General features: G+C 41.5%; 1 protein-coding gene across 2 annotated transcripts in view; it reads left to right on the top strand.

Moving 5' to 3' along the window:
* The window catches only part of LOC306806153 (uncharacterized protein C1orf21), a 93,738-nt gene that overhangs the window by 41,630 nt on the left and 25,515 nt on the right, over nt 1–26,593 (top strand). For both annotated transcript variants that reach the window (XM_079314620.1, XM_079314621.1), the window contains exon 3: nt 13,509–13,603. In XM_079314620.1, coding sequence (XP_079170746.1) covers nt 13,509–13,603 — 95 coding nt within the window. The remainder of the gene's footprint in view (nt 1–13,508; nt 13,604–26,593) is intronic.

Consider the following 26,593-nt stretch of genomic DNA (forward strand, 5'->3'; position numbering starts at 1 on the left):
TTTGAGGGCTGTTAATGTTCCATATTTTGCTGTTGGGAGTAGTACCTGCTGTTAACCCTTTTCTGGCCCATTTTTCAGTTTAGGTGCAGGATTTGTCATTCCTAAAGATCTGAGTTGATGTTAATTTGAAACCCTGGTGTTCAAAATCGAGAAACTCATCATGAAACCCATGAATTCTGTAAGGACAGATCCTGGTAAATAAAACCAAAACATAAAATTTTCCACTCTATCCCAAACTGTGGAAGTCGTGCTGCATTTTGCTGTAATATATATTTAAATAATTGAGTTAGCAGGCCAATCAAAGGAGATGTTCTAGAGAAGATTGAATATAATATGATTATTATGTCTGTTGGTTTCTAATGACTTTAAAATCCCTCTAATAAGGATAGTCATAATAAATCTTCATTTATTCATCATTCCACTTCAAAGCTGATTTCCAGAGCAATACATAAGAAGTATAATATGTAAATACCAATGAAGAACAAAATGCCATGACAGAGCCTTGAGCATTGTTGATTTCATCATGTTTTAATAATATAACATCTCTTGTAGATTAATTTTATTTGTGCCTTTATAAAAAATTATGGGACGTTCATTTGGGGAGGAGGTTATTGAAGTAATTCTCTGTAAGAAAGTAAGTGGTAATGTGATTTGGGAAAAAAATATTCTGGAATCTGTTCATTAATCTGAGAAGCCTAATCCAGATGTTTCCATGGAGCTCCTGGATGCTTTGCAAGAGGGAGAGCAAACATGTCAGGCAGTAATTTTCTGACAAAATGGGAATATCATGGTGGGATTTCTGTTATTAGGAGCAGCTCCAGTTGCTAAACCTGTCTGAATAAAGTTGAATGCAAAGCACAATAGTTTATCAACCAGTTTATCTCAGAAGAGCTGGGAGAAGGCTAGGAAAGGAAATCTTCAGCAGTAAAGTATTGTAGTGAGGCTGAATAATTGATTGATGCACAAGGACAAGCTGAATGTGGTTCTTGGAGCAGGCTGGGCTGGTGGAGGGTGTGGAACTGGATGGGCTGTAAGGTCCCTCCCAGTCCCATTCTGGGATTCTGTATAGTATCTGATTGCTTCCCAAACTCTAGGGCAGTTTTCTTTCTCACAGTGATGTTTTCTTTCTTCCTGTGTGTTTTATGGGATTGTCTCCCTTCTGTTCATCCCTGTTTTGTGACAGGTGTTTCCTTCCTTGTCTCTGTCAAAGACAGCAGAACCCTGACTTAGTTTGAAGTAAATGCCAAATTGCTAAAATAACTGAAACCTTTAAAATATGTCTACTCTGTGCAGAAGGAGAACAGCAAGGAAGAATTTGGACTATGATTTACCATTCCTAAATATGCATTGTCGTCTCCAAAAATAGTGTGTCCAAACCTTTGTAGGGATTAGTTTGCTTTGAAGGCTCTTTCCTTAACAGGCCAGAAGTCAGACTGAAAACTTCAGTCTTGGGATGTTGCTCAGGACAATTCAAAATATCTCTAGGCTGGCAAGACTGTTCAGATGTTCTTAGTTAATATGAGGTAACTTCTGAACCCATCTTGTTCTGGCATGCAGAATTCTGGAGGTCATTTGGCCATTTCAAGTGGGGAAGTTTTCAGTTAAAATTTTCAGTCAGAAAAACACCTGAGAAGTGTTTCCAGTGAATAGCACCTGGCTGTTGTTCCACCATTATAACCCCTCTCCCTTCCCCTCAATTTTCAAGGGGGGGAAAAAAGCTAAAATTGGAAATGAGAATTTCTTTATTCCAGGAGTCAGTGTGGCTGTCCTCAGTGAACTGAAGCTGTTGGAATGCTGTAGCCTAGGCAGTGGAGCTTGTATCCTGTCAAGTGTGGATGTGTGCTGGGATCAGAAGGTCTCACTGCACCCAAGCACACATTTCCTTGGCCTGGCATGGAAGTGAGTGACCTGTAGGCACCCACTCTCTGAAAACTCAACCTAAAACCAAATATCACAGTGAGTTTCAAAGGAGGAGATTTTCATTGCTTAAATTCAAACTCTGGCTGAGCTCCTGAAAGGGAGAAAGGGGAAAGGGTTTCATGTTGTTCATGGTTTCAGCAGCTCATGTTGTAAGGTGGGTCTTGTTCCAGTGCTTGAAAGCTTGAGAAAAGCAGATGGGTGAGTGAGTGCCTTGCAGCAGAGGGTTGAGGTGCACGAGCATCTTCCAGACTGCCAGAGGGCAGGTTTAGATTGGGGTTTGTGAAGAAATCCTGCCCTGTGAGGATGGGCCCTGGCACAGGGTGCCCAGAGAAGCTGTGGCTGCCCCTGGATCCCTGGCAGTGTCCCAGGCCAGGCTGGACGGGGCTTGGAGCAACCTGGGACAGTGGAAGGTGTCCCTGCCATGGCAGGGGGGCACTGGATGGGCTTTAAGATCCCTTCCAACCCAAACCATTCTGAGATTCTCCTTCCTTGCCTTATTTAGCAATTTGTTGATAGCCTGCTTCTTATCTAAGTAAACAGGGGGCAGTCCTAAACAATTGTTTCAGGAAGTGAGAGAAACTAATAGAACCAAACCCTACCTACCCTGGTTATATTAATGTGGGAAATATAAAAAATTGCATGTGTAATCTGGGTTTATGATGTATTTGTGTAACTCAGAGAACATCCTTGGTAAGTCAATAATTTACTGGTTTTATTACCATAAGGAAGCAATAGAGTTTAAAGAAAATCAAAACAAAACCAAACCACGCCCTCAGGTTTTGTCTAGTTATGTATTCATGATCAATATGTGCAAAGAAAGTGTTTTCCACATGAATTAAAACTGTTTATTTTTACTTTTTGTGTATAGAAGTAGCTCATCTTTATAGCTCTTGGAAGAGGATGCTCTGGACTATGGGTTGGCTCTGAGTAGTAGCAAAACCAGCTCTTCCTCCCTCTCCAGCAAGGAAATATTTGATTGAAATAGTTCTCCCTTCTCCTACTCTTTTCCCCATTTTTTCCCCCCTTGGAAGTGCAGAAACACTGATCTGGTGCTCCTTGACTGTGGAAAGGCTCCTGCAGGCTCCAAGGGGGTCCCTTGCCTCTTTTGGCAAGATTGTTTTCAGTGTCTATATTCACTGATCCAGCAGTGAAGAAAACTAGTTCAGAAGTGATGGCAGAGTAGCTTTTTAGCTACCTGGGTGCTGGAAAATTACTTAATTGTAATGGTCCAGGCAGTAGAGTGTTTGAAGATATTTTTTAGTGCCTATTTGAAAAAAATAATCAGACCAAAAATGAGATACCTTTCCTGAATGGATTGAAGATCTTTGCCATGGAAAGGTTGCTGAGATATTCCTACCTCAAAGAGAGTTGGACTTGGGACAGGTGTCCATAAATTAATTAAACAGCCCTCACACTTTATAGTGACCTTCTTCTGTTGGTTAATCTTCTTGTACTGTTTTTACAACCCTTTGTCATGGTATTATATGAGGAAATTATTCTGCAAAGTAATTTTTCTTACTGGAAAGGAGCTGTTTTTATCCAGATCTTTGCAGTGCTGGGTTTGGAATGATATACACACAGCTGGACTTGGCACTTGGAGTGCCAAGGGGGGTTTTACAGTACAGAGACAGATGAGCCAAGGTGGAGAAACAGTTGCTATCCCTGGTTTAGGAGCAGAAATTAAGGATGGGCAGGTCATCACTTCCTTGCTACTTATTTTCATGTGAGCTTTCCCCTTCTGCCAGCTCTGTGTTGTCATCAGAGCACCCAGAGAGCTCCAGGGGACCCCAGATCTCTGCAGCCTGTGGAATGTGACAGACAGAAGGTGGTGTTATTCTCAGCAGTGACCTTTCCTCTCAGCTCAGCCCTGCAGAGCCCATCCCAGCCCTTGCAGATGCAGTGCAGGGGGTTTGCATTTCACAATTGCATTAGTGGGCTATAAATAGGGCCATGCATCCGCCTCTGGCACTGGCTAGAGAGGAGCCAGGATGTGTTTTCTGGCAGCCTTGGTGCTAAAGGAAATCCGTTTATTTTATGGCACAGGCGCACTCGCTTTCTCACTTAATCTTTTAAAGACAATCTCTGCCCTTCATTGCCTCTCTGTAGGTGCAAATGAGGAGAAACCATGGTCAAAATGCCATATACTTTCAATTACTGCAGTGTTCCCTTAGCCCTTTATTACTGGGCCACAAATTTGGAGAAATAAGAAACCAAGAGAAGACCCCAAAGTCTGAAATTTGGCCGGAAGAGACTCACTCTGGGGAATAATTCCCAATTCCCCAGGTAAGCCTGGTGTAGCTGTATGGGTGTGTATTCATTTCAGGCTGAAATTTTTAAGGCTGTAATTTTATAATAGGAAATATGTACTGTTAGAAATAGCTGTTAAATACAAAGAAATAGAAATAGCTGTTAGAGAAAAGGTACCTGACCAATAAGTATTTGTGTATCTTTGGCATACTCAGCCAAAGGTGCCTTTATAGGACAAAGTAAACACAGAAGGCATTTTTCCAGTAGGTAATTCTCCAAAACACTGTGCCATAGTGGGTATTTTAAATAATTATCACAACCAAGTGGTCTCTTTAGTCAGAGGCCCAAGACTGACAGTGCTCTGCCTGGAGCTAGCACCAGAAAAAAATGGGAAAAAATAGAAAATGTTAAGACTTCTGCCTCGTGTGCTTCTGGCTGAGTGGGTGTCATTATGCCCTGCCATGCACTTCTTCTCCTTACCTGTGTGAGTGGGGACTGTCACAGAAAGGATCAGGTTTAGGGTAGATTTAAATTCTGTCTTTCCTAAATGGAGGAACTGGGTGCATCTTGAGATCTTCTTAGGGTAAAAGTACATGTCTAATACAAGTGCTCTAAGCACATATTAATTAATTAATTTATTTAATCTATTAACAAGCTCTTCTGTTTTTTCAGATCATGAGTATTTTGTTGTTTTTTTTTTTTTTTTTTAATTGTGGCCCAAAGGGAAGAAAAAATGGCATGGAAAGTCTGCAACCAGAGTAAAATATTAATCTTTCCAATGGGTTAGTTTGGGAGCTGCTAGATGGTCTGTAAATAAAATAATGTTATTAACTTCTGTATCTTTTGCATCTGGAAATGTCTGCTGTATTTTATAAATCAAGTTTTTGTTAGATCTTCCCCTCTTGGTTTAAAGAAATACTGCCAGTGAGGAGATGTTACTGGTTCTGGGTTTTTATCCAGTCCCTTCCATATTGAAATTAATAAGAATGAAATAGCTGCTGATTTACAAACACTCTTTGAGGTTCATGAGCAGGGAAAATTTGATAGCATAATATTAATAGAAAAAAGTTACTATGCCAGAAAGGGTATGAAAATCCATTTCAAGTCATATGTTGCATGGCAACAATCTCATTTAATAGCTGACTGATTGAGAATGGCATTGCTTGTTAAGGAAAGAGGAATTGGCTTTTTTATTGACAGGGAAACTGAAGGCACCTCATCCTGTGTTTGCAGTAATAGGATGTGTGTAATTTCGAGGGTGTGGAGTGGCAATGATTCTTTTCCAGGGAGCACTTGGGGTGGCTCTGTTCAGGAGTGGTTTTGGGTGGGTGGGGCTGTGACTCCAGTGCTGCACCAGGGATGCTCACAGAAATGCCCAGTTGGGTATTTTTCCTGGAACTGAGTGGTCCCTGACAGGTTCTGTGCCAAAGTGAGGAATACAAGTGAGGAACACAGACAGATGGGGTCAGGGGGAGGGTCAGCAGAGACTGGGAGTTTCATTAATGACACTGAAAAACCTGCAAAGAATTAAATATGTTGTGCTTGGTGGTTTGTTTTTTTTTAACTTTCTGAGGGAGGATTTCAAACCAGAGCAGTGAAATGCAGTTGAAGGAGCCTTTCCAAGCTGGCTGTGCTGTGTTCAAGGCAGCCTGGATCCAGACACCCACCTGGAGGCTTCATATGAACAGTCATATTTTCAAGGCACAGACTCTTTGTTTTCCTCCTGTCCATTCCTTTAATTAATCTCTCTGCTGCTTGTTTCCTCTCCTGCTTTCATTTCTCAGTTTCATCTTTTTAGTGGGCTAGATAATTGCATTTGCTGGGTATCCTTCCTGCCAAGCTCTGTGGCTGTAATCTCCCCCACCTGAGAAATGGTTTCCTTTGAACAACCTGGAGTCTGCCTCAAAGTTATGTGTTAATTAAATGAAAACAAAAAAAGTAAAAAAAAGTGTCTGTGTGTGTATATATATTTATATATGTATATATGAATTATATAGTTTCAACAAGCAGAAATCTGGGTAGCTGAAAGATAGTTCTGAGTGCACACCACCAGCACTGTTCTTTGGCTTTGTAATTACAGAGGAGTGCACAAAAGTCTTTAATTATATGATCACATGGCAGGTTTTTTCAATACCATCTCACATATGGTGTTTCCTCAGATCTGGAACACAAAGACAGCATGAGCAAGGCAGAAATAGTGGGTTTAGCATTAACTGGATTTGGGGATGTTGAGGTTGTATTTTAAAATATTTCCTGAGATAATGAAATGGTCTCTGAGGCTGTGGTTCCTCTGACCTACCTACAGCCAAGGCAGACCTGGCAGATGCAGAGCAGTGAGCTTCTACCCCTGGTGTAAGTTTAATTAAAACAATATTTAATTCATAATGTGATAGAAAATTGTTTGTACAACTCCAGTTTCACGGGGCTTGCACTGTATGACAGCTCAAGTAGTCCTGGGGAACTTTTTGACCAAGAAGAAATCAAGTAGTAGAAGGAACCAAGAAGAAAAAACAAGTAGAGGAAACTAAGAAGAAACCAAGTAAATGATTTGGGCCTGCAGGAGGGAGGTTTGACAAAGTAGAAGGGAAGTTGCTAAATTTTTCCAGGTAGGCATCCCCCTTGAGGGAGTTAGTTTCATGGAGCCCTGGATATGCCATAGGGCTGCTGGATAGCTTAGAAAAGAGTGTCACTGAATGTCCTTCCAGTTGTGCAGGAATCCTCCATTTGGGGACTGATTTTTGTTACTCAAATGTCTCAATCCCTTTTTTCCCTCCAAAATCCAGCCCCAGTGGTCACACCTGCCTTAGGCAGAAGCAGTTGTTGGCATTCCTTGGGTACATGTAGGAAGAAGAAAAAGTGCTTGGGAGTTGTCTCTGCAGATGTGCTGTGATCTGTGTGATGTGTTGGTTTTTAAAGAGCTGTTCTATCAGAGAATTTGGATTTTGTTGGCAGAATTGGTGTGTTGTTCATGCACCTGTTTTCTGTTTAGTATCTGGTGGTGTCCACTGCCTTGACTCCCAGCAGTGGCTGTACTTTTAGATTGGATTAGGGTAAAGTAAATTAATTTGGGAAATCTGAGTGAGCATTTTCAGATAATCCTTTGAGAAAAATGGGTTGGCTTATTTCCTAAGCTATTTTTATTATTCTGTTCATGTTAGTAAAACCATGATCACTTGGATCACGAATTGCCTGTGGATTGATATCTTTGAGGGTTGGTAACAGAGAAAGACAACAGGCTGCTCACACAACACTGCATTACCTCCAGTGAAATTTCACTCCCAGCCCACATCCAAGTGGATCAGAAACCCACCCCCACAGCTGAGCAAATTCTTTAACCCTGTAGAACCAAATGAACCATAGAGCTGCTGCTTTCTGTGAGTACTTGAAGCTGGACCTAAGAAGATAACTTAGATTATTTTTTTTTTCTTCATTTTTTACTATTTAGTTCAAGAAATATTCACTTACAGGATTTTGCAACTACTTTCTCTGACTGGTGACGTTTTTGGGGATTATTTACATACATAACAGAGATGGAATAACCTAAGTAGCTCATCCCAGCCTTCCAGTCTTCCAGAGCAGCTGGACATGAACCAGTGGCACTCAGGTGTTGGGAACTGCAGCCACCCAAACAATTCCATTCTGCTCCTTGACTGTCCTGGTGCTCTGTGGTTTTGTTTTTTCCCCTGATGTGCAGCCTGGCTCTTTGATGATTTTTAAGTTCCCTTCCCACCCAAACCATTCTGGGATGTTTGGCATGTTCTGTACTCAGCATTTAAGTGACTCACCTGCTGTTCTATGTTTCAGTTAAATTGCATCAAAATCTCTTATGGTTCTTAACAAATATTTTTAGAAAAAGCAGTTCAGTCCTTCATCTAAATATAGATTTGAGCTTTCAAGCCTTTGGGAGAGGGGAGCACGTGAAGCTTTGATCCGTGGCATTCACAGCAGTAGCAGCACTTTGTGCACCTGGCAGAACTAAGTGCAGTGCAGAGGAATTTGTTAGACAGAAAGCTGCTATTTTACAGAACAGACCTGTGGTTCAGTATGGATGAAGGATAAATCTTGGCATGTGGTGTGATAGAAAGGCAAGAGAAACTGCAGAAGAATACGTGGCACAGGAAAATGAAGGTTGGTTTAGAAACTTCCCTCTTGGTACTATGACTAAAGTACCACTCACCTCCTGCCTGATACTTGATATCTTGCTAAAAATAGAGAAGAAGCTCACCCATCGTCCCTCTTGATGACAGGGGAACCAAATCTGGTCATCCTTAAATGTCTGAATTGGGAATGCAGAGTAAATCAGCATTCTGTTTATTTACTTATTTAAAGGCTTGCTGTTTAACCAGATATTTCTCTGAAAGTCACAGTGACTCTAGATATAGTTGACAAAGTTTTGCTTTTTTCTGGTGCTGTTCTGTGCTTTAAACTGAGCTAGAATTAGTGCATTGCCCATGTTCCTGTGCTAAAGGCACTCACAGCCGTGTCTGGAATTTCTGGAGACATTTCCTCATGGGAACCACCACAGGTTTGCACCCCCACCCAGTAATTGTTTCAATATTCTAAGTTGATACGCTCATTTATCACTGAAATTGTTATTAATGAGAGCTGTTTTTCTTTGTCACATTGCCATGGCAACTGGGTGACATGTTTGAGTGGAATTATCTGTTTCCAGATGGAGATCTTCATTCATAAGATTTGCCTGCTGAGAATTTTTTGCAGCATATTCAACTTCAAAATTCTTCCTCCCTATGCCTTTCTACAGTTTGGAGCTAGAAACATTCCTGCTTTCTGGTTTCTATCCTGTGATTTTGTGGTGGGTGTTATGCTTGCAATATTTCTGTCTTTTGTGGTTCATTTATGTTGTTTTTCTTTCCATTTAATTGAGTTGCTTTTCTTCAACTCAGGATTTGCTGTGACAGTCCTGTAAAGCCATTCCTCCCCCATATGAGTTACTGGAAATTTTCTCTTTTTATGTAATACGCCACACAATAGAAGATGAGACTTGATTTTGTTTTTACTCCTGAAAGGAGCATAAGGATGTATTTCTCTTTACATATGATATCTCACATTCTGAGTGATAGTGCCCTATTCTTTGTATCATATTCACTACTTGATTTTTGGTTCTGTACAAGAAAGAAGCATGAAAATGTTTCACTTTTCTTTTTGATATAAACTGTATTTAGAAAAAAGACCAAGGTAGATATACATAGAATACAGATTTTCTTTATCCTGAACTTCTTACAGTTTTAAAGATCTTGTTGGCTGCCAGACTTCATGAGATCCTACTGGATCTCAGTCAACATTTCAGGATTTCTCTGGATTTGTTTCTGATCACTTATACCAAAATGCTGAGTTTACTTCAGTAGAAATCAGAAGATAAAACTTAAAAGATGGTATCTGTCATCCTTTACTTCTTCAATTCTAGGTCACTCTTACCTTCCTGAGCAAAAGCAGGTCAGCAGTTTTTTGCACATACCTGCAGGAAAGGCATTAAGGGCCCATTCATCCAGCCTATCTTTAATCTAATTTTCATATTCACCTAAAACTATTAATGACCATACACCTCATGATCTGCTTCAAGCTCTGTGTGTTGCATAAACATTCCTTTTGCACTTGCAGTGCTTTCATCCTGCCAGTAACTTTAGAACAAGAGCAAGCTCATAAATAGCTCAGAATCTGTAGTTTCTGAACACCTTACCTTATGTGTAAGGTATCTATAGAAGACAAATTTTGTCTTCACCTAGTTAAAAAAGTGTATATATCATTGTGCCTTCCCAAAAATAGCATAATGCATTGCAATACCCATCTTCTGCAGGTAATGATTTATATTTAGTATATTTGAAATAAAGGATGTCTCACCTGTGAATAAGGTGTTACTTCTCTGTTACACCAGCAAGCAGTGTCCTCCCTAGCTATGTAATTCTGTATAATTACTTAGCTGTTCTTTTCCTTTGCAAAGTGGGATCACATCTATTTATATCTCCTTCTAGCAAGAGATTACTCAATACTAACAAATGTTACCAGTGTATTATATCATGTATATTATGCTCCTTGTTTTAAGGAAAGTATTTTGCCTGTGATAGGGAACTAGGAGAGCTTATGAGTAATGATGTTGCTTCAAACATAATGAATCTCTGATCTGCTCCATTTCTGTGTGTAGCTGATGAAGCAGTTGCTGATGGCTCAGTTATTAACCAGATGAAGCTGGTCCCTGCCTTTCCACAGCCCAGTGCTGCAATTCCTTTTGCTCTGCTGGTGGTGCTTGCTCAGAGCCCCTGGCATTGCTGGAGCTGGGAGCTGCCTGGCACTCTGGGCTGTTCATCACTCCTGGAGGCCCTGGAGCCTGAGTGCCAGCCCCTCAACCCCTTCCCCAGTGTCTCATCCCAGGAGATAACCTCCTGGCCTTTAAAGAGATCCTCACTTTAGATTGTGTCACAGCTTTATTGCTTTTCCAGATACAAGCAGAGATTTCTTCTGCTCCAACACATACAACCTATTAGAGCCAGGACATTTGTATTAATTTTGTAGGACACTTTCCATTACTAGGCTGGTTCTGCCAGCATCTTATGGGGCTTCCTAATTTTTTTTTAAATCTGTATCCACAGAATCACAGAATGGTTTGGATTGAAAGGGATCTTAAAAGCCCATCCAGTCCCACTCCTGCCATGGGCAGGGACACCTTCCACTAGCCCAGGTTGCTCCAAGCCCCATCCAACCTGCCTTTGGACACTGCCAGGGATCCAGGGGCAGCCACAGCTTCTCTGGGCACCCTGTGCCAGGGCCTCCCATCCTCTTCCCAATATCCCATCTCTTTCTTCATAACCTCTTTCTTCTCAATAATCCCTCTAGCCCTGCCCTCTGGCAGTGGGAAGCCATTCTCCTAAGGAGAAGTTGGATTTCTCCAAAGTAAGACTTGCTGTTTGCTGTGGTGCATTTAACTTGTCCAAAAAATGTTCTGAAAAAATAACAGGTTTATTTTTGGGAACTTTCTTGCTGCTGCATATCTTAGGCATAAATGCTCCAAGTGTCTGCACTTCTACAGTTGGTAGGATGGAGGGCAGAGTAACACCAGCTGTGCCAGAAATAATTAAATATTTATTGTATCATCAGGAAAGTATTGAAGTTAACTAACACTGGAGGAAATATCTCTAGAAATGTCATAAGAAATCTGTGCGAAGATTCAAACTGTGCAAACCAGTTCAGAGATACTTGATGCATCTGGCAAATGATACAGCATTTGAAGGATCTGTGCCCATGTCCCTTGTGATTTTAAAATTTTTGATCTCTAGGAAGACTCTGTCCTATGCACGTGTATGAAAATTTCACATGTCAGTGTGATTATTCTAACTGTCAGTCAGGGACTCTGGCTGCCCTGGCTGACTTGCTCCAAGAGATGATGTGTCCAAGGGAGCATCCCTCAGCTGCTGCCTGGATGTGTGTTTGATCACAATTAATCTCTTGGAATAAGCAGCAGACACATTTCAGGGTTATTTTTGCCGTGGAACACCAGCCCCTCCATACCTTCCTCATTGTCCACGAGGCTGGGCTGAGCTTCCTCTCTCCTGCAGTGCCCATGGACTGGCTGTGGGTTGGGAAATGCCCTTTGTGCTGCTTTCTCTTGCTCATCTGTTTCCCCATTCACTTCCTTGCATGCCTCTGTGGGAGTTTGATGCTTTTTCTGTGTGTGGGTTTTGTTGCTAATCACAACAGAGAGCACTGAGGAAGGGAGGAAAATATAAGTTAGGTAATTGCAGTCAATCAGCTACTTCTAATTCTCAGGTTTTATTGTGTTCAGCCCTTTTGGTCTTATGAATTGTCACCTCCAGACTGACTGAATTACACTGGAAAGAAAGAAAATAAAACCACCTCAGAGTTGTTCAGATTTACCAATCTGATAATATTGTCTTAAATTCTTCCACCTGATTTGAGGCTTTGCATCTGAGCTTCTATTTGATGGATTCAGTTTATTTGATCTCTATAATGTGAAAATATATAGATGTGGACTAGACCAAATGCAAAACCATGATGTATTTTTAAAAATAAGGCTTATTTTAAAAACAAGCCTTACTTTTCAAATCAAGGCTTATTTAACTTTTAGACTCAGTGGTTAACAGTTTCCTGAAAAAAAACTTTATCTAAATAGATTGATTCTTTTTTTTTTTAACAATACAGTAACCCAGAAAAATCTGTTTGTGCTTTGTTTTTGCCTTAGTATAAGTGAAATTGCTTGAAAACCCAAAGGAAAAGAGGAAAGTTTGTGCAGTGTCTTCTATTTTGCCATGGTTTTGCCCTTTATTCTGAGTGTACTGTGTCTCATTTCACTTTGTATTAATGTTTTCCACTTTTGTGGGATGAAGTTACCCTTCTGCATTTGTTTATTCTGGCTGGAGGAGGGTGGATGCACAAATCTGGGTGTTTTTCCCAATAGATTCACATGCTACAAAGATAACCAGAGCAAAATGTGACTGAGCAAGGGCAAGAACTGGATTCACAGGCTGCAGGGAAGAATAATTTTTCCTGAAATCCCATCTTGTCCTACCAAGGAAAAAATCCCTTGTTGAGCTTTGAGTTTACTGTACAGCACCTGGATGTTAGATAACATTTCCATACTGTCATTAGAGCTGGGAATTCTAGTATTTGAAGAGCTGATAAATACTAAGGACAAACCAAGAGTTTTACTTTTCTTTCTTATTTTCAGGCTGAATTTCTGTCTGGATAACATTTGTGTGCAGGAAAAATGTTGGTTGATGGGGAAAGTGGGAAGAGGAAGATAGTCAACATGGGGCCTTTTCTCCAGAAATCATTCTATGACTGTGCATTGTGTCAGTAGGAAAAACAAAATTTAAAAAAAGACAAAGTGGTTGTGATTTGGGTTGGGTTTTTTCCAGCTTCTAGTCTACATTTTCAGTAGCCTCCATCAGCTTTGGTGTCCAAGGAACACCCATGAGCAGCCTTCCCTCGAGTCACCACTGTACAGAGCTTGTTGGTCCACTGAGAATGAAAATCCAGGGAGGGTGCAGGAGCAAAGAACTTGTTTATATTGGACAGAAAACTAGGATTTGGGAGAGAGTACACACCAAACATCCCTGTTTCCTGGTGCCATAGCTATACTAGACCAGAGAGCTACTGAAATTCTTATTGAAGCTTCAGGCAGGAGAAAGTCCCTTTGTATAGTCACATGTAAGCCTTTGAAAAGATATACATGTAATTTTTAGTTGCTTTGCTTAACTAGGGTCTATTCTAGTCAGCTGTTTTGGTTTTAGTTTGGTTTTTATCCCAGCTGCTGAACTACACTGGTTCAAAAAATTTTTTTTTTCTTTTTTTTTTTTCTTGGTGCTCAGATGAGTATAGGATCAAACCAGTGGAAGAGGTCAAATACATGAAAAATGGGGGAGAAGATGATCAGAAAATAGCAGCCAGGAACCAAGAAAACTTGGTAAGGATTGAACTTATCACTTCTCTAATGAACTAACGTGGCTCTGCTTTTGTGATGGAACATGCAGCACCCTCCAGCTCCGGCTGATGCGTGGCAAGAGGATTTTCTCCAAAATGTCACAACTCCCTGCAAAGCTGTCATTGAAGGTGCAAAACACGACCTTTTCCTGCTTGTCTTTCTGAATTAGGCTCTACTTTATCTTGGAATGAGTGCCACCATGATTAAAAGTCACTCCCCTCCCTTGCAGATCCCAAAATACTCTTCATTTGGAAATGTGTGTGTCTGTGTTACAAACGAGCTGGAGTAAAACAGCCCTTCCCTGCCATTAAGAAAATGACCTACTTATGTAGATATTATTTGCTCTACACTTGCTGGTTTTCTGTATTTTGAAATTCCTAGGGAAGGCAATTTGGAACAGAAAAAAACAATACATTCATAACACAGCTGTCACCAAAATTGTGTGTGTTTCTTCTGCCCCGATTTGAGCACTTTGCCAGCTCATCCTTCCACTTAAGGGAAGGCAATCACAGGTAAACTCTTAAAACTACTTGAAATAGCTAAAATGCTGTTGAAGCAGCTTAAAAGTCACAGTTGAGTCACTTCTGGCATTTCTGAGAGTTTGTTTCTTCTCTTCTAGAGCTGAAGGACTGTAGGTTTTGTTAGTGGCTGGCTGGGGCTTTGCCCAGTCAAAGTGTTTGAAGACATCCCACAATTCTTGTAGCTGGCTGCAAGTTTTCACATCTGGTTCCACTCCTTCAGTGCAGCTTTTCTTCACATAGAATGGTTGGGTTTTCCTCCCTCCATCTGTAGGTCCAGAGGGGAAACAGCAGCAGCAGATTCCAGTGGAACCATGACCATTATCAGCAGCTGAGGATTTGCCTTTTGCCATTATTGGACACGCTGTTTGGGATTTTTTTACTTTTTGTGAAGATGTGAGCTCCAGCAGCCTGCCTACTTTATATTTCCTCTCCTAGACACACATACTTCACTCAGCTGCAGGTGGATTCCTGTAGCAAATGGGTTTATTTTGCTGCCCTGTCCTGTGGCTGAGCAGCAGGCAGGAAGATTTCTTCTTCAACCTCCAGGTCAGCTATTTGCTACCTGCAATTTTTGGGGTGGTGCAACTTCAGCTTGGAGCAGGATTTAGAGGGGTTTTTTGGAGGTTTTTAACAGATTGTTGGGGAGTCCTCTGAAGGGCCAGGAGTTGGAGTCAGTGATCCCTGAGAGTCCCTTTCAACTCTGGATATACTGTGATTCTACATTAGATTTTCAACTGGCCTTCAGCTGTAGTTAAATGAGAGTATTTGCAGGAGGTACCATGTCACTGGGATGACATTGAGGGAGAGCTCAGGAAAGCTCAGGTCTGCTGGAGTGACACACTTGCTGAAGGTCTATTCAAAACTAGCCCAAGCTGTTTTGCACTTTGGTTGGTGTAGCTGTCTTATAGCAGCCAAGTGTTCACCTGATTAAATGTAGGAAGAGCACAGTGCTTCTTGTTTCATTGTTGGTGGGTCATGTTTGATGGGAGCAGTGAGTTTGTTGGAAAATGGAACAATAAGGATTTGGAAGGCTGGTGTAGCTCTTCTATGTCATTTATCAGGAGAAAAAGAAAAGTCAGTAACACAAGAAAGTCCCCAGCCAGACAGGATGGATATGCATTAAAACAAAAACTGTCTTGCCCACGAAAAAGGCTTTATTTTCCTTTTCCTCATCTTACTATAAGGAGATTACCTTGTCTGTAATATATGCAGCTATTTAATCCTGGGAATTGTCAAGTCCTCATCACTTCTGGTTTTTTTTAAGGGGTTTCACTGTTTGAGTTCTCCTTAGTAAACATGTTTTAGCTTACTGCTTAGAAGATGGGTTAAGCCACCCATCACTGAGGCTTTAATTTCCTTAACGAGTGAGGAGTTGGCAAGCACTGACATAATCCCATCTTCTCATCAGCCATTTCCAGGCAACTGAAACTTTAGGAACCAGAAAAGGCTGTGGGAGAATGGCCTGGCCCTTTTTCCTCCTCTCTTGTTTCCTAATCCCACATTTCTTTATTGTCACAGGGCTGCAGATTCACATCCCCTTCAGACACAGAGCCCAGATGAGATGTGTAACCTCAGTGTCTGGGAGCTGCTCTGGGTGGGTTATCTTATCCCCTGATACTGGTGCTTGAATTATGTTATTCAGGTACTATTGAATTTTTCGATCCCTTTATCATCTCTGTTACTTTTTAAAGGTATTTTGAAGTCTTACTTAAAAAAAAAAAGATCTCAGCTCAAGTGAGATCTTTGCAGTTTAGGCTATTTGATGTGCTGCCATCTCTGCCTTGGGGGTGCAGTATTTCTGAGTCAGGGGGAAGGGAGGTCACCTGAGTAGATAAAGAGAATGGGAGGACGTGGCAGGACATTTTCTGGTGGAATTAGACAAGGGGAAAAAAAAAAACAAAATAAGAAAAGATAAACTAAGCTTTTTTTCCTCTGTATCCACAGGCCTGATTCACTTCTTTAGTCAGATTGTTTCTCCAGTTCTCCACCTGCCACTGGGTTCTCTCTGCTCCCAGTTTCAATCCATTTCGCCACATTCCTGGGGAAGGTTTTATGATAAGCCTTCTCCAAAACAAAGGGAGTTTTGCCAGTGTTGAATTTGCCACTCAGCAGATCTGGATGGGGTATTTTTGGTCCTAAGTATTAGCCAGAGCTAATGGTGGCTAGTCACATGGATTTGTCCCTTTGAAAGTTAAAATGCCAAAACTCAACAGTATTGATACTTTACAAGCAGGTATGACCAAAATAAATAACTCATTAATACAAACCTACTAACTTTTTTTTTTTGGAAAGGACTGTTTAGCTTTACCACCATGTGTTAAATATACAGAGTGCAATTATATAACAGCCTTATTAATACTCATAATAGGCAGATTTAATTGCCCTCATTTCCATACTCTCTCAGCACTCCTGGATTTCTATTGAAAAATATTTTTGCCAGAAAAGGTAAAATGAGAAGGTGTGTGGTATTCCTGCAGCTTAGCATTGCTTGGGCAAACTTCAGGATCTGGATTAATTTTCCTCTGAACTGGGCTGTCATAGTACAGATATCCCTGAAAATACCAAATCCCTAAAGCTTCATTTATTTTCTGTTGGGTGGTTATCTTGATATTTATTGCAGTTCAGGTTCTGGATATTTTTATAACTTTTATTCATCCTTTTCTCAGCTGCACTGGCACAAAAGGCCACTTACTGGAATTTTTATGCTTTGTTATCCAAACCCCAAAACAATTAGATATAATCCTGCATTTCATCGTGCAGCTCTGTAGTGAAATTGCATGTTAGAGCTTGAGATGAATTCCTGCTGGAGCTGGGAGAAAATTGCCTCTCTGTTGCTCTTGCTGCCTCTCACTCCACCTTTAATAACAATGTTTTGCTTTTTGTTTTACCCAATTTCCACAAATTTCCACTCCACTTACCTGCAAATGTGATTTTTGTCTCTCTTGAGCTTCTCAGCCCAGCTGCTGTTCTCCATTTATCACCCAGCTCCACATTACTTGGAATTGCAAACCCTCTCCTCTGTGACTCTGTATTCAACACCAGCTATCATTTTCTGTAGTGATGTGTTTAAAGTAGACAGTAATATCTGATAGATGAAGTGTGTGAAATTAAAAGCCTGGCAGAAAATGCAGAATGGAACACCCTAATAACCATATAAAATGTAATATGTGAAAGGGAAGACTCCTATTTAAATATATGTATTATACACAAGATGTAAAATGTGTGTTATAGATACATCAATCATAAATATTTTTGATTTGCAGTGCAAAGATTGGTATATGTCAAATTCCACATCAATTTAGGAAAATGCATTTTAATTCTATTACCATCCTGCCCAATCTAGGTGCTTAAAAAGCTAAGTAAACAAGGAATAAGCCAGCTGAAAGGGATAGAGTAGCCACCACTAAGTTTATTAGGGGTATTTGTGGTGTTTGCCTTTCTACAGATGTAAAATACCACAAGGGCAAATTCAAGCATAGAAATATAATTAATTTGGTACTTTAAAATACTTAAAGACTGTGCTGCATATTATTGCTAGGTAAGCTTTGAATTGCAGTGTTTTAAATGCATAACTGCATTTTTATTTCAGCACTGGTGCAGTACATTAGTGAAGAGCTTTGTTAAAACTGGAGTTAGCATGTATTAATGCATATTCCAGTGTGGAGATTTCTCTCTCTAATGTCCTAATTATTTATTTTAAACCATTGTGCCATGGCAGTGTTTCAGAACACACAATTTCAGGATAGAACTTGCTCATGCTCTACTTATAAGGGGAAAGAAACTAAAAATGCCTGAGAGCCTTCAAGCCCTTAGAGGAGGTTTTCCTGGGTTTTGTCTATGCTGGAGAGTTTGGGTGTGTTAAATCCATCACTGGCCCCTTGTTTGCTTTCCTTGCTGTGTGTGACATTTTCCAGGAGCCCTGTTCTACCAGCCCAGGGTCAGCTCCAGTACAAGTGCTGGGTAAACTTCATCATGTTGGTTCATTATCCATTGTAAAGGATGGGTATCTAGAAATGTATTTTCTGTATATGAAGGAGAGGCTATTAATTTCTCTGTATCTTGCCCCTCTATTTTCCCTTCTGCTTTCAGATCACAGAATCCCAGGTTGGTTTGGGTTGGAAGGACATTAAAACTCATCCAGGGCCACCCCCTGCCATGGGAGCACCTTCCACTATCCCACATTGCTCCAAGCCCCATCCAAACTGGCCTTGGGCATTTCCTGGGGTGGGACAACCTTTGCCAGGGCCTCATCACCCTCACAGGGAGGAGATTGTGCTCAGTAGCTCACCTAGCCCTGCCCTCTGTGAGTTTGAGGCCATTCCTCCTTGTCCAAATTCCCATCTCCACCTCTCTTGGAGCCTCTTTAGGTATGGAATACTAGTACACACAGATTTAGCATATATATATATATATAGTCTCAGCAAAATGCAGCTTGGGTCATTGTGGGAGGGGAAGAAGAAATAAAAGAAATTGAGATGCCCTTTCTCTTTGGTTCCTGGGGCATAGGAGTGCTGAAAGGACAAAGTGGGCATGACCAGAAGTGCATGGAGATGGGATAATGTGCAGAGATTCCTGTGCTGCTGGGAGCTGGGATGGAGCAGGGCTGCACAGCCAGCCTGCTCTCCCACGTTTTCCCACAGGGACAGGCATCCCCTTTGCCCAGATCTGTGTCAGCCAAACCCCAGGGCCCGGGGCAGCTCTGGGGAAACAGGTCCCACAGGTTCCTCATGTGCAGCTGCTCCACATCTGGACTCTTGAAGAAACAAACCACAAACAGAAGCTGCCACCGCAGAAAATGCAGCTCCAAAATGAGGGATGAGTGAAGCCAGGGATTAAAACTCAGCAGTAAGTAGGTGAGGAGGGGAGGGGCAGTACCCAGCTCCTTCTGCCCAGGGGGCAGGGTTCACTCTGGATAAAGCAGGTGGATGGGCTGGGCCCCCCTGGCCCCAGGCACCTGAGAGGGCAAACGTGGGGCTCCTCCATCAGAGCTGCTCTGAGCACTGCTGGAGAGAGAGAGCAAAGCAGGGCTGGGCCCCACCATGGGGGAAAACACCTGTATAGCTCTGGGTGCCTGCCACCCCATCCCTGGCACTGTCCAAGGCCAGGCTGGATTGCACCCAGGACAGTGGAAGGTGTCCCTGCCCATGGCAGGGGTGGCACTGGGGTGAGCTGTAAGGTCCTTTCCAGCCCAAACCTTTGTAGGATAATTAGAGAAATTTCACATTCTGCTTTTATAAGATGATACCTAGAAAACCCTCTGGGAATATATCTATTTTCTTCCAGTCTTTGTTGACAGGGCCAGGGTTGGCAGATTTCCTGCTGCATGCCATCTGAGGTTCCCTGTCTCAGAGAAATGAGAATTACAGAATCATCCTTTGGATTTCTCTTTTTTCCCCAAGAGTCTTGAGATCCTAAATGAATGCTGCCCTACCACTATCAGTACTAAGTAATTACAGCATTTCAATTTTCATAAGTCTGCCTTTCCAGTGTTTTTTGCAGCAGAAATAGAGGTGCACAGAAAGGACATTGTTACTGGAGCCAGTTATTTTAAACACTGTGCAATTAGCTAATTTCCATAATGCCCATTTCATTTCAAATTTGCATTGATATTCTTCAAAGATTGGTTTCTCATAATGAATTTATGACAGTTTTAGCTCATTCCACTAACGGGTCACTGCATATTATATAGACATCAAAGTAAACAACTGCACTGGATATTAATATTTTTCTTCTGGATTCAATTAATCTGGTTCTGGTGAATTCATTTTTCCTCCAGTATTTAATTCTGAAAATTTAGAAGATAAATGAACACCATTAATAAATATTTTTAGCAAGTCAGAAAAGCATACAAAAGTTGTTGTGCTCCAGGTGCATTTCTTCAAACCAGACCTTATTTCCTTGTCCCCCTTTGCTGAATAAATCTGCACAGTGCCCTATGGAGAGGTAGAATGATACAATTTTTCCAGTTCTTGATGAATGTGATTTTAAAGTAGAAAGCTTAAAAATATATTTTTCTTTCAAAGTGTATTAAAATCAATGTCTAGGAGCAGCATGAATTGTGGGTTTGATGGTGGAGAAAATGTAGCAGTGATGGGCAGCTCTCAGGAACAGCCCACATTGTTGGTGGAAAGGGTTCTTGCAAACCCTGCAGAGACATTCCCACTGTCACTGGTGGAAGGAGGTCATTTTCCATACAGGTTGTGTTATTTCCATGCCTGTGTCATTTTAACAGTGAGTTTTTGCCTGGGATTTCTCCCCCTCTCAGGGAAAGCTGAAGCTGTTGAGGAGGATGGACACAGAGCTGTTGGAACAGAGGAGTCAGCAGTCATGGCCAGGTGGCAAGTTCTTAGTTTGAGTTTCTTCCACAACTGTGAGGGCCAGGAACCTTCAGATTCTTTTTTATTCTTTCTATTTTATTTTATTTTTTAAAGAACACGAGCATCTCCACACTTGTGAAGCTTTAAGAAAGATGAGCTGTAAGTGTTGCAAGCTGTTGGCAAGAGAAGCTCTGCATCCTCTGTTTTGGTACTTGCTATTCTGCAATTGCCGTGTAGATATTAATAATTAATTCTGCTGTTTTGGAGCAGAGGATGAGGCAAGATACAGGCAGAATGGATAATGCAGAAATACCTGAAATCATCAGATAGAGACTAAAGCTGTAAATGCAGCTGCTGTGGCCTGAGAGTCCCAGTTTGGAGAGCTCCTGACCACTGGTGGGCTGTGACCTCCTGACCTCCTTGTGATAGAGGCAAAGGAGTTCAGCCTTTCATCTGTTCACATTTAATTATAGATAATTATGTGGGTCTGCTCACTCTGCTCAGGGACTCCTTGAGTCAAAGTGGTTGTGGAGGAAATGAAGGGTCTGGGATTTTCATATCTGCTGAGGTGCTAATTTCAGATTGTTGTGGAGCATGGAGATAACAACAAATTAATCCATAGGTACTTCATGAGATGTTTACCTGTACAGCCTTTGTGATCTCTCAGTTTTAGTCTGAATGCAGTATTGCATCTGGAAATTGGGGGAGGGATGTGCTGTTTTATAGACCCCAAACCAATACAAATGTGCTGTGGGAGGTGGTTAGTGGTGGCCTTGGCAGTGCTGAGTCAGTGGTTGGGTTAGTGAACTTAGGGGCATCTTCCAACCTTTGTGATTCTATGAATTTATTAATTTTGATGTTTTGAAGTTGAGGGGAAGCTCTTGGAGGGATGTGACTTTTGGGGCTGGTTTCAGGCAGATTCTTTATACAGTCGATGTGTTTTGGCTGGAACTTTTATTTTATTATTTTTATTATTGGCATTTTTTTCAGTAGAAAGTGTTTTCTTTTGCAAATTTCCCTAACTGATGTCTTTGAAGAGCAGTTAGAGGTGGTGAATTTGAAGCTGGTCAAATGAAAAATGGGAAGATCTCCAGCACCCAGTTTTGGGGATTTAACCATAAAATCTCAGAAGATTTGAGTTAAAGCAGTCCAGAACTGAGTCCAGCTGAGCTGGAAGTGCTTCATCCACCTCCAGGAATAAAGCTGAGTGTATCCATCCTTCTGCACTGTGTATTCCTACCCCAGGGTGGGAAGGGGCTCAGCCTCATCTGTTTTTTTTAGTATAATTGAGCTTCTGGACTTTGGCTGTTTCCCTTGGATTTTTGCTCACCAGGCAGCTAGGAGACTCAGTTGTGTGTTGGAAGGGATTTCTGCATTTCAGCTGGTGGAAAGAAGAGTAAGAATTGGACTGGGAGAAGAGGAAACAATGTAAAAATGTAACATTCAAGAACTCAGGGTTTCTTTGAGTAGGAAAAAGTCAGGGACAGAAAGAAAACCTCTATGGAAATAAGTTTATGGAAATAAGTTTATGCCAGTAAAGGCAAGTACTTCAATATTCTGAAAAATTCTGAGCAGATAATTCAGACTCTTGTGCATAGAGAATTTGGAATTACGTGTATGTTAAAAAAAATCTCCTGAATAATTCATGAATAATTTCTAATAGAAAACAGTGGTTTAAACTGATACCAAAGTAATACTGGCCTAAGAGTTAATATGCAATTTCCTGTTTGTTCTCACTGAGAAGAAAACCTATTTTTTTTTCATTTGGTCTGTGTGGACCATGCACTGTTCTATCTAATATGTTATCTTTCTATGGGATACCATCAAAGACAGGCAGCTTTAAAAAAAAAAAAAATTAAGCTAACAGATAATCTCTGCATGGGAACATAAAGCCAGTGCTTTTTAATAATGTAATCACATTATAATTGTGTGTGTGTATATATTTAAATGTAGTTTGTATTGCAGCAGCACCTGAAGGCAAGTGTTGGGAATCAGAAGCAGCTGCTGTGCCTGCAAACACAGCAAGAATGGGCTTGCATGTTACCAATTCCTCCCCAAAATTTCATCCAAATGAGTACTTTTATTCCAAAATCCTTGTGCTTCCAGGAGTGACCTCTGGGGAGTTTCCAAAGCCCAGGGTGTTAACAAAAGGCACAAACTGGTGAATGTTCATTGACACTGGGGTGGTGTGCTGTCCTCCTACCCCTACAGGAGAGAGGGACCTGGGACAAGGCTCTGGAGTGACAAAACTGAGGGGGAATGGCCTTAGACTGCCAGAGGGCAGTGTTGGGTTGGATATTAGGAAGAAATTTTTCCCTGGCACAGATTGCCCTGAAAAGCTTTAGCTGCCCCTGAATCCCTGGAAATGTCTCAGGCCACGTTGGATGGGCTTTGAGCAACCTGGGATAGTAGAAGGTGTCCCTGCCCATGGCAGGGGGTGGAATGAGATGGATTGTAAGGTGCCTTCCAGCCCAAACTCTGTAATTCTGTGGATATTTGGATGCTGGGCTCTGTGGTGTGGAGGGGCAGTTTGGGAGGGAGTGCCATCAGGCTGCCCTTGTCCCTTAGTTTTTCCTTTAGCCTTTCAAAGAAACAAAGCTGCAGTGAGAGAGAGGAGGGACAGGTTTGGCTTTCAGGTGTGGTGGAGCACACAGGGTGATTTGGTTGGAGCAATGCTGGTAGTGTGACACTTCTGAAAGGCTGTTGGTTTGCCAGGTTACCCTTTCCTTTTCATGGAATCATGGAGTCACAGACTGGTTTGGATGGGAAGGGACCTCAAAGGTTGTATAGTTCCACCTTCTGCCATGGGCAGGAACACCCTCCATTATCCCAGGTTGCTCCAAGCCCCATCCAACCTGGCCTGGGACACCTCTAGGGATGGGGTGTCAGCAGCTTCTCTGGCATCAGCAGCTTTTTTGTTGAGTAGGAGAGCATGTTCCCTTAGCCAAGCACTCACCTGAGCTAGGCACAGGAAATCTCAGCCATTCCAGGTGTATGCTGGGGCTCTGAAATAACCAACTTCAAGTTGCTTCACAGTGTCTGAGTCAAGGTCAAAACGTGCCTTATATTTTTTTTTTTTTTCCACAAGGGTTTGGCTGCACTCACAAGTTTAGCAGCTTGTATATTTGTGGGATTTGTTGCTGCTGGACATCTCCTGGCTCAGTCACTGTGTCCTGCCCAGCTTTCCCAAAGAATAACATCCGTATGGGAGCGCTGCCTCTGGAGTGTTTGCACTCATTTCCTTCCTGGGGAGAGCGTTCAGCCCTGGAGCAGGGCTCAGGTGACAGTGGCACATCTTTCCAGAGCACAGCTCCTTCTGAGCTGCTCGTGCACGGAGTTCTCTGCATCCTCTTTACTTTTCCTCATTAGCAAAGCAAGCAGAAATCTCTTCCCGAGCTCAGGCATCGCTCAGCCTGGCAGCAAACCCAGCCAGGGCTGGCCACCAGCCAAGCCTTCACTCACTGCAGCCTGCACGCCATGAAACTCCTAAGAACAGCCCTGGTCACCTTAAAAAAATAAATAAAAAAATAACAGCATCAAAAAATACCATTTGTGTGATCTTCATCCCTTCTGTAAAGCAGTGGAGTTTAGAGGGGATTTCCCCCCATGCCCATGTCTGTTGTTCCTCCCACAGTGAGCTGTCGCTAATGCTGAGAAATATTTTCAGCCTTAATGCAGTGAGTCAGGGCTTAGCTGTAAATTGGTCATGGGATGGGAGGGATTCAGGTTGTCTGGTTCCAGCCATTTCAGTAACATGAGCAATTTCTCAACTGGAGGTAATTAGACTCATAACTCTCTCTGAGATTATTTAAGGCGAGGATTAATTATAAAAGTTTCTCAGTGTTAGAACATGTTTCTTTAGTTAAAGTTTGGCGTGCTTTCATTTTATGATGAGCCTGTAAGAATGTTCCTCTGCTTAATATCTCTAAGTACACCATTCTGTCATGCTATGTAAATACCCTTATTTGTGGGTTTATCTAAACAAATCTGTTAAATGGGAAAAACACATAGAAGGCCTGAGTGTCAAGAGCCAATTCCAGGGCTCATGGAGTGGACTTGCATATTCCTTCTGGGCCTGGTTGGGTTTTAGTGACTGTTCTTTTGGCTGTACTTGATTTCTCACTTAAATAAACAAAATTCAGCTGTTTTTTCTATCTTCATTGAAAGATAAATGACCTAAGTGCCATGATGTGCTTCTCCTTCTGTCTCCTGGGCCAGCTCAGTGGGTTCCTGATGGAGCTGGGGATCCAGTCCCATGTTAAACTGCCTCCTTTGGTTATATTACCTTAAAAAATATGAAAAACTCTGAGATGTGAAGAGAAGCCAGTTCACATTAACCTCATCAGTCTAGAAAACCAGTTTAGAAATCCTAAATAAAGGTGGTTGGATGGGATTATGGAAGGCTTGGCTTGGCTTGATGGCATAGATTCACAAAAGGCTAGATGGGATGACACATCTTCCCTCTGTTCCTTATTTTCCTGGGGGTAAATTCCAGCCGATTCTCACAGCATAATAACAGAATATTTCCACTTAATATTTGAAAAACTTATCCAAATTTTCATTTCATTTACTTTTTTCTTCATTAACCTGTTTTCTTCTGATTAAGTCATAGCCAAATAGTGATGTCAATTTTTTTTTTAAATTTTTGCTATCCTATTTCTGTGAGTACTAGAAGATAAGAGATCCATATCTGTCTCTTTGGCTGCTGTGTTTGAAGCCTTTTTTTTCTAGAAAAACATTGCATTAGCCTGTCCTTAAGCTCCAGGAACAGAAAGTTGTTGGTGGGGGTTTTGCTTGTAATAAATTTAGTCTTAAATTCATGTCCTAGGTTAATGTTTTTAATAACCTGACACTCCAGATATCCCTTGCTTTATGGCCTGCACTTAATGACTCCTGCATTATGGATGCTGATCATTACTATGAGCATATGTTGTTGAATTGATTTTGTGAATGGTAGCATAGAGCATGAAGCAGAGTTCACTTAAGGAAATAACAGACTAAAATATTAACAAAGTGTTTTGTGTCACAGGGGGTGGCTTGTAATTCATTGGAACCCTTTTGTGATGTGGTGCTTCAGCATCACTCATCCTCCAGTCCCCAGTGTCCCCAAACTCAGTCCAGTTACCTTTGAGACAGATCCACTTTGAGTTTACAGGTGGTGACAGATTAATTTGGGAAGACAGATTGCAAACATGCATCATGGCCCTGGTCTGAGTCCTGGAAAAGTTATGTATGGCTGGTGCAGAATGATAAAAATCGTATCAGGGGAACAGCTTAATTAACTATTCTTGATTAAAGTAATACAGTATGTGAATTTAATAGCTTGCCTTCAAAAGCAGAATGTGAAATCACTTATTACTTTGGTGTATCTTGCTGGCAAATAGGGAGCTGCCAGCAGTTCTTCATGATTAATTGAGTTTAGGGGAACTTAACACTGGGATGGGAGATACCAAATAATTATTCTGCTCTTGCTTCAAGCTCATTGCCTTGCATGAATAAAGAAATTGTCAGGAGCAAAGTTGTGGGAGTGGACTAGGAAAAGGATTGAGAATCCATGGAATGGGATTGATAGCTAGGAATAGTGTTGATGGAGAAGGGAAGGCATGTTGGGATTGTCAAACTGTTCTAGCTACTGCATAAGCTAGTGCTTCCATGTTGATTATTTTATTATGGATATATCAATATATTATTGTATCCTGTTGGTTATTTCTGCCAGTGTACAGCCTAGGAGTTGGGCCTTCTTGGAATGATCTCCTAACTTTTTCAGGACATCTTTCCAAATTGTCAGGATAACTTTGAATCCTGCAAATCCGAGTCTTTCCTGGCCTGGTACTCTCTGGGGTTTTGGAAAGCAGTTGTAGTCTATTATTGTTCATCATCCCAGTCTCTGTGAAAATACAGCTCCAGGACAGATACCAGCAAAATTCTACTTGATGTATTCCTCCATTTAAACAATGTTCCATTGTAAAGTACCTTCTCAGCCAGCTTTGCACTTTGGTATTAGTCAAAGTTTAGATTGAGCCACTCTGATCAATTAGCACAGACATGTAAGTAGTGAACTTTTGACATATTATATCAAAATCAGCTTGGAGAAGGGTCTTCTATCCTCTTTAAGATAATATACAAATCCTGCT

This window comes from Erithacus rubecula (genome assembly GCF_903797595.1).
Source record: "Erithacus rubecula genome assembly, chromosome: 10".
In the NCBI taxonomy this organism is placed as follows: domain Eukaryota; kingdom Metazoa; phylum Chordata; class Aves; order Passeriformes; family Muscicapidae; genus Erithacus; species Erithacus rubecula.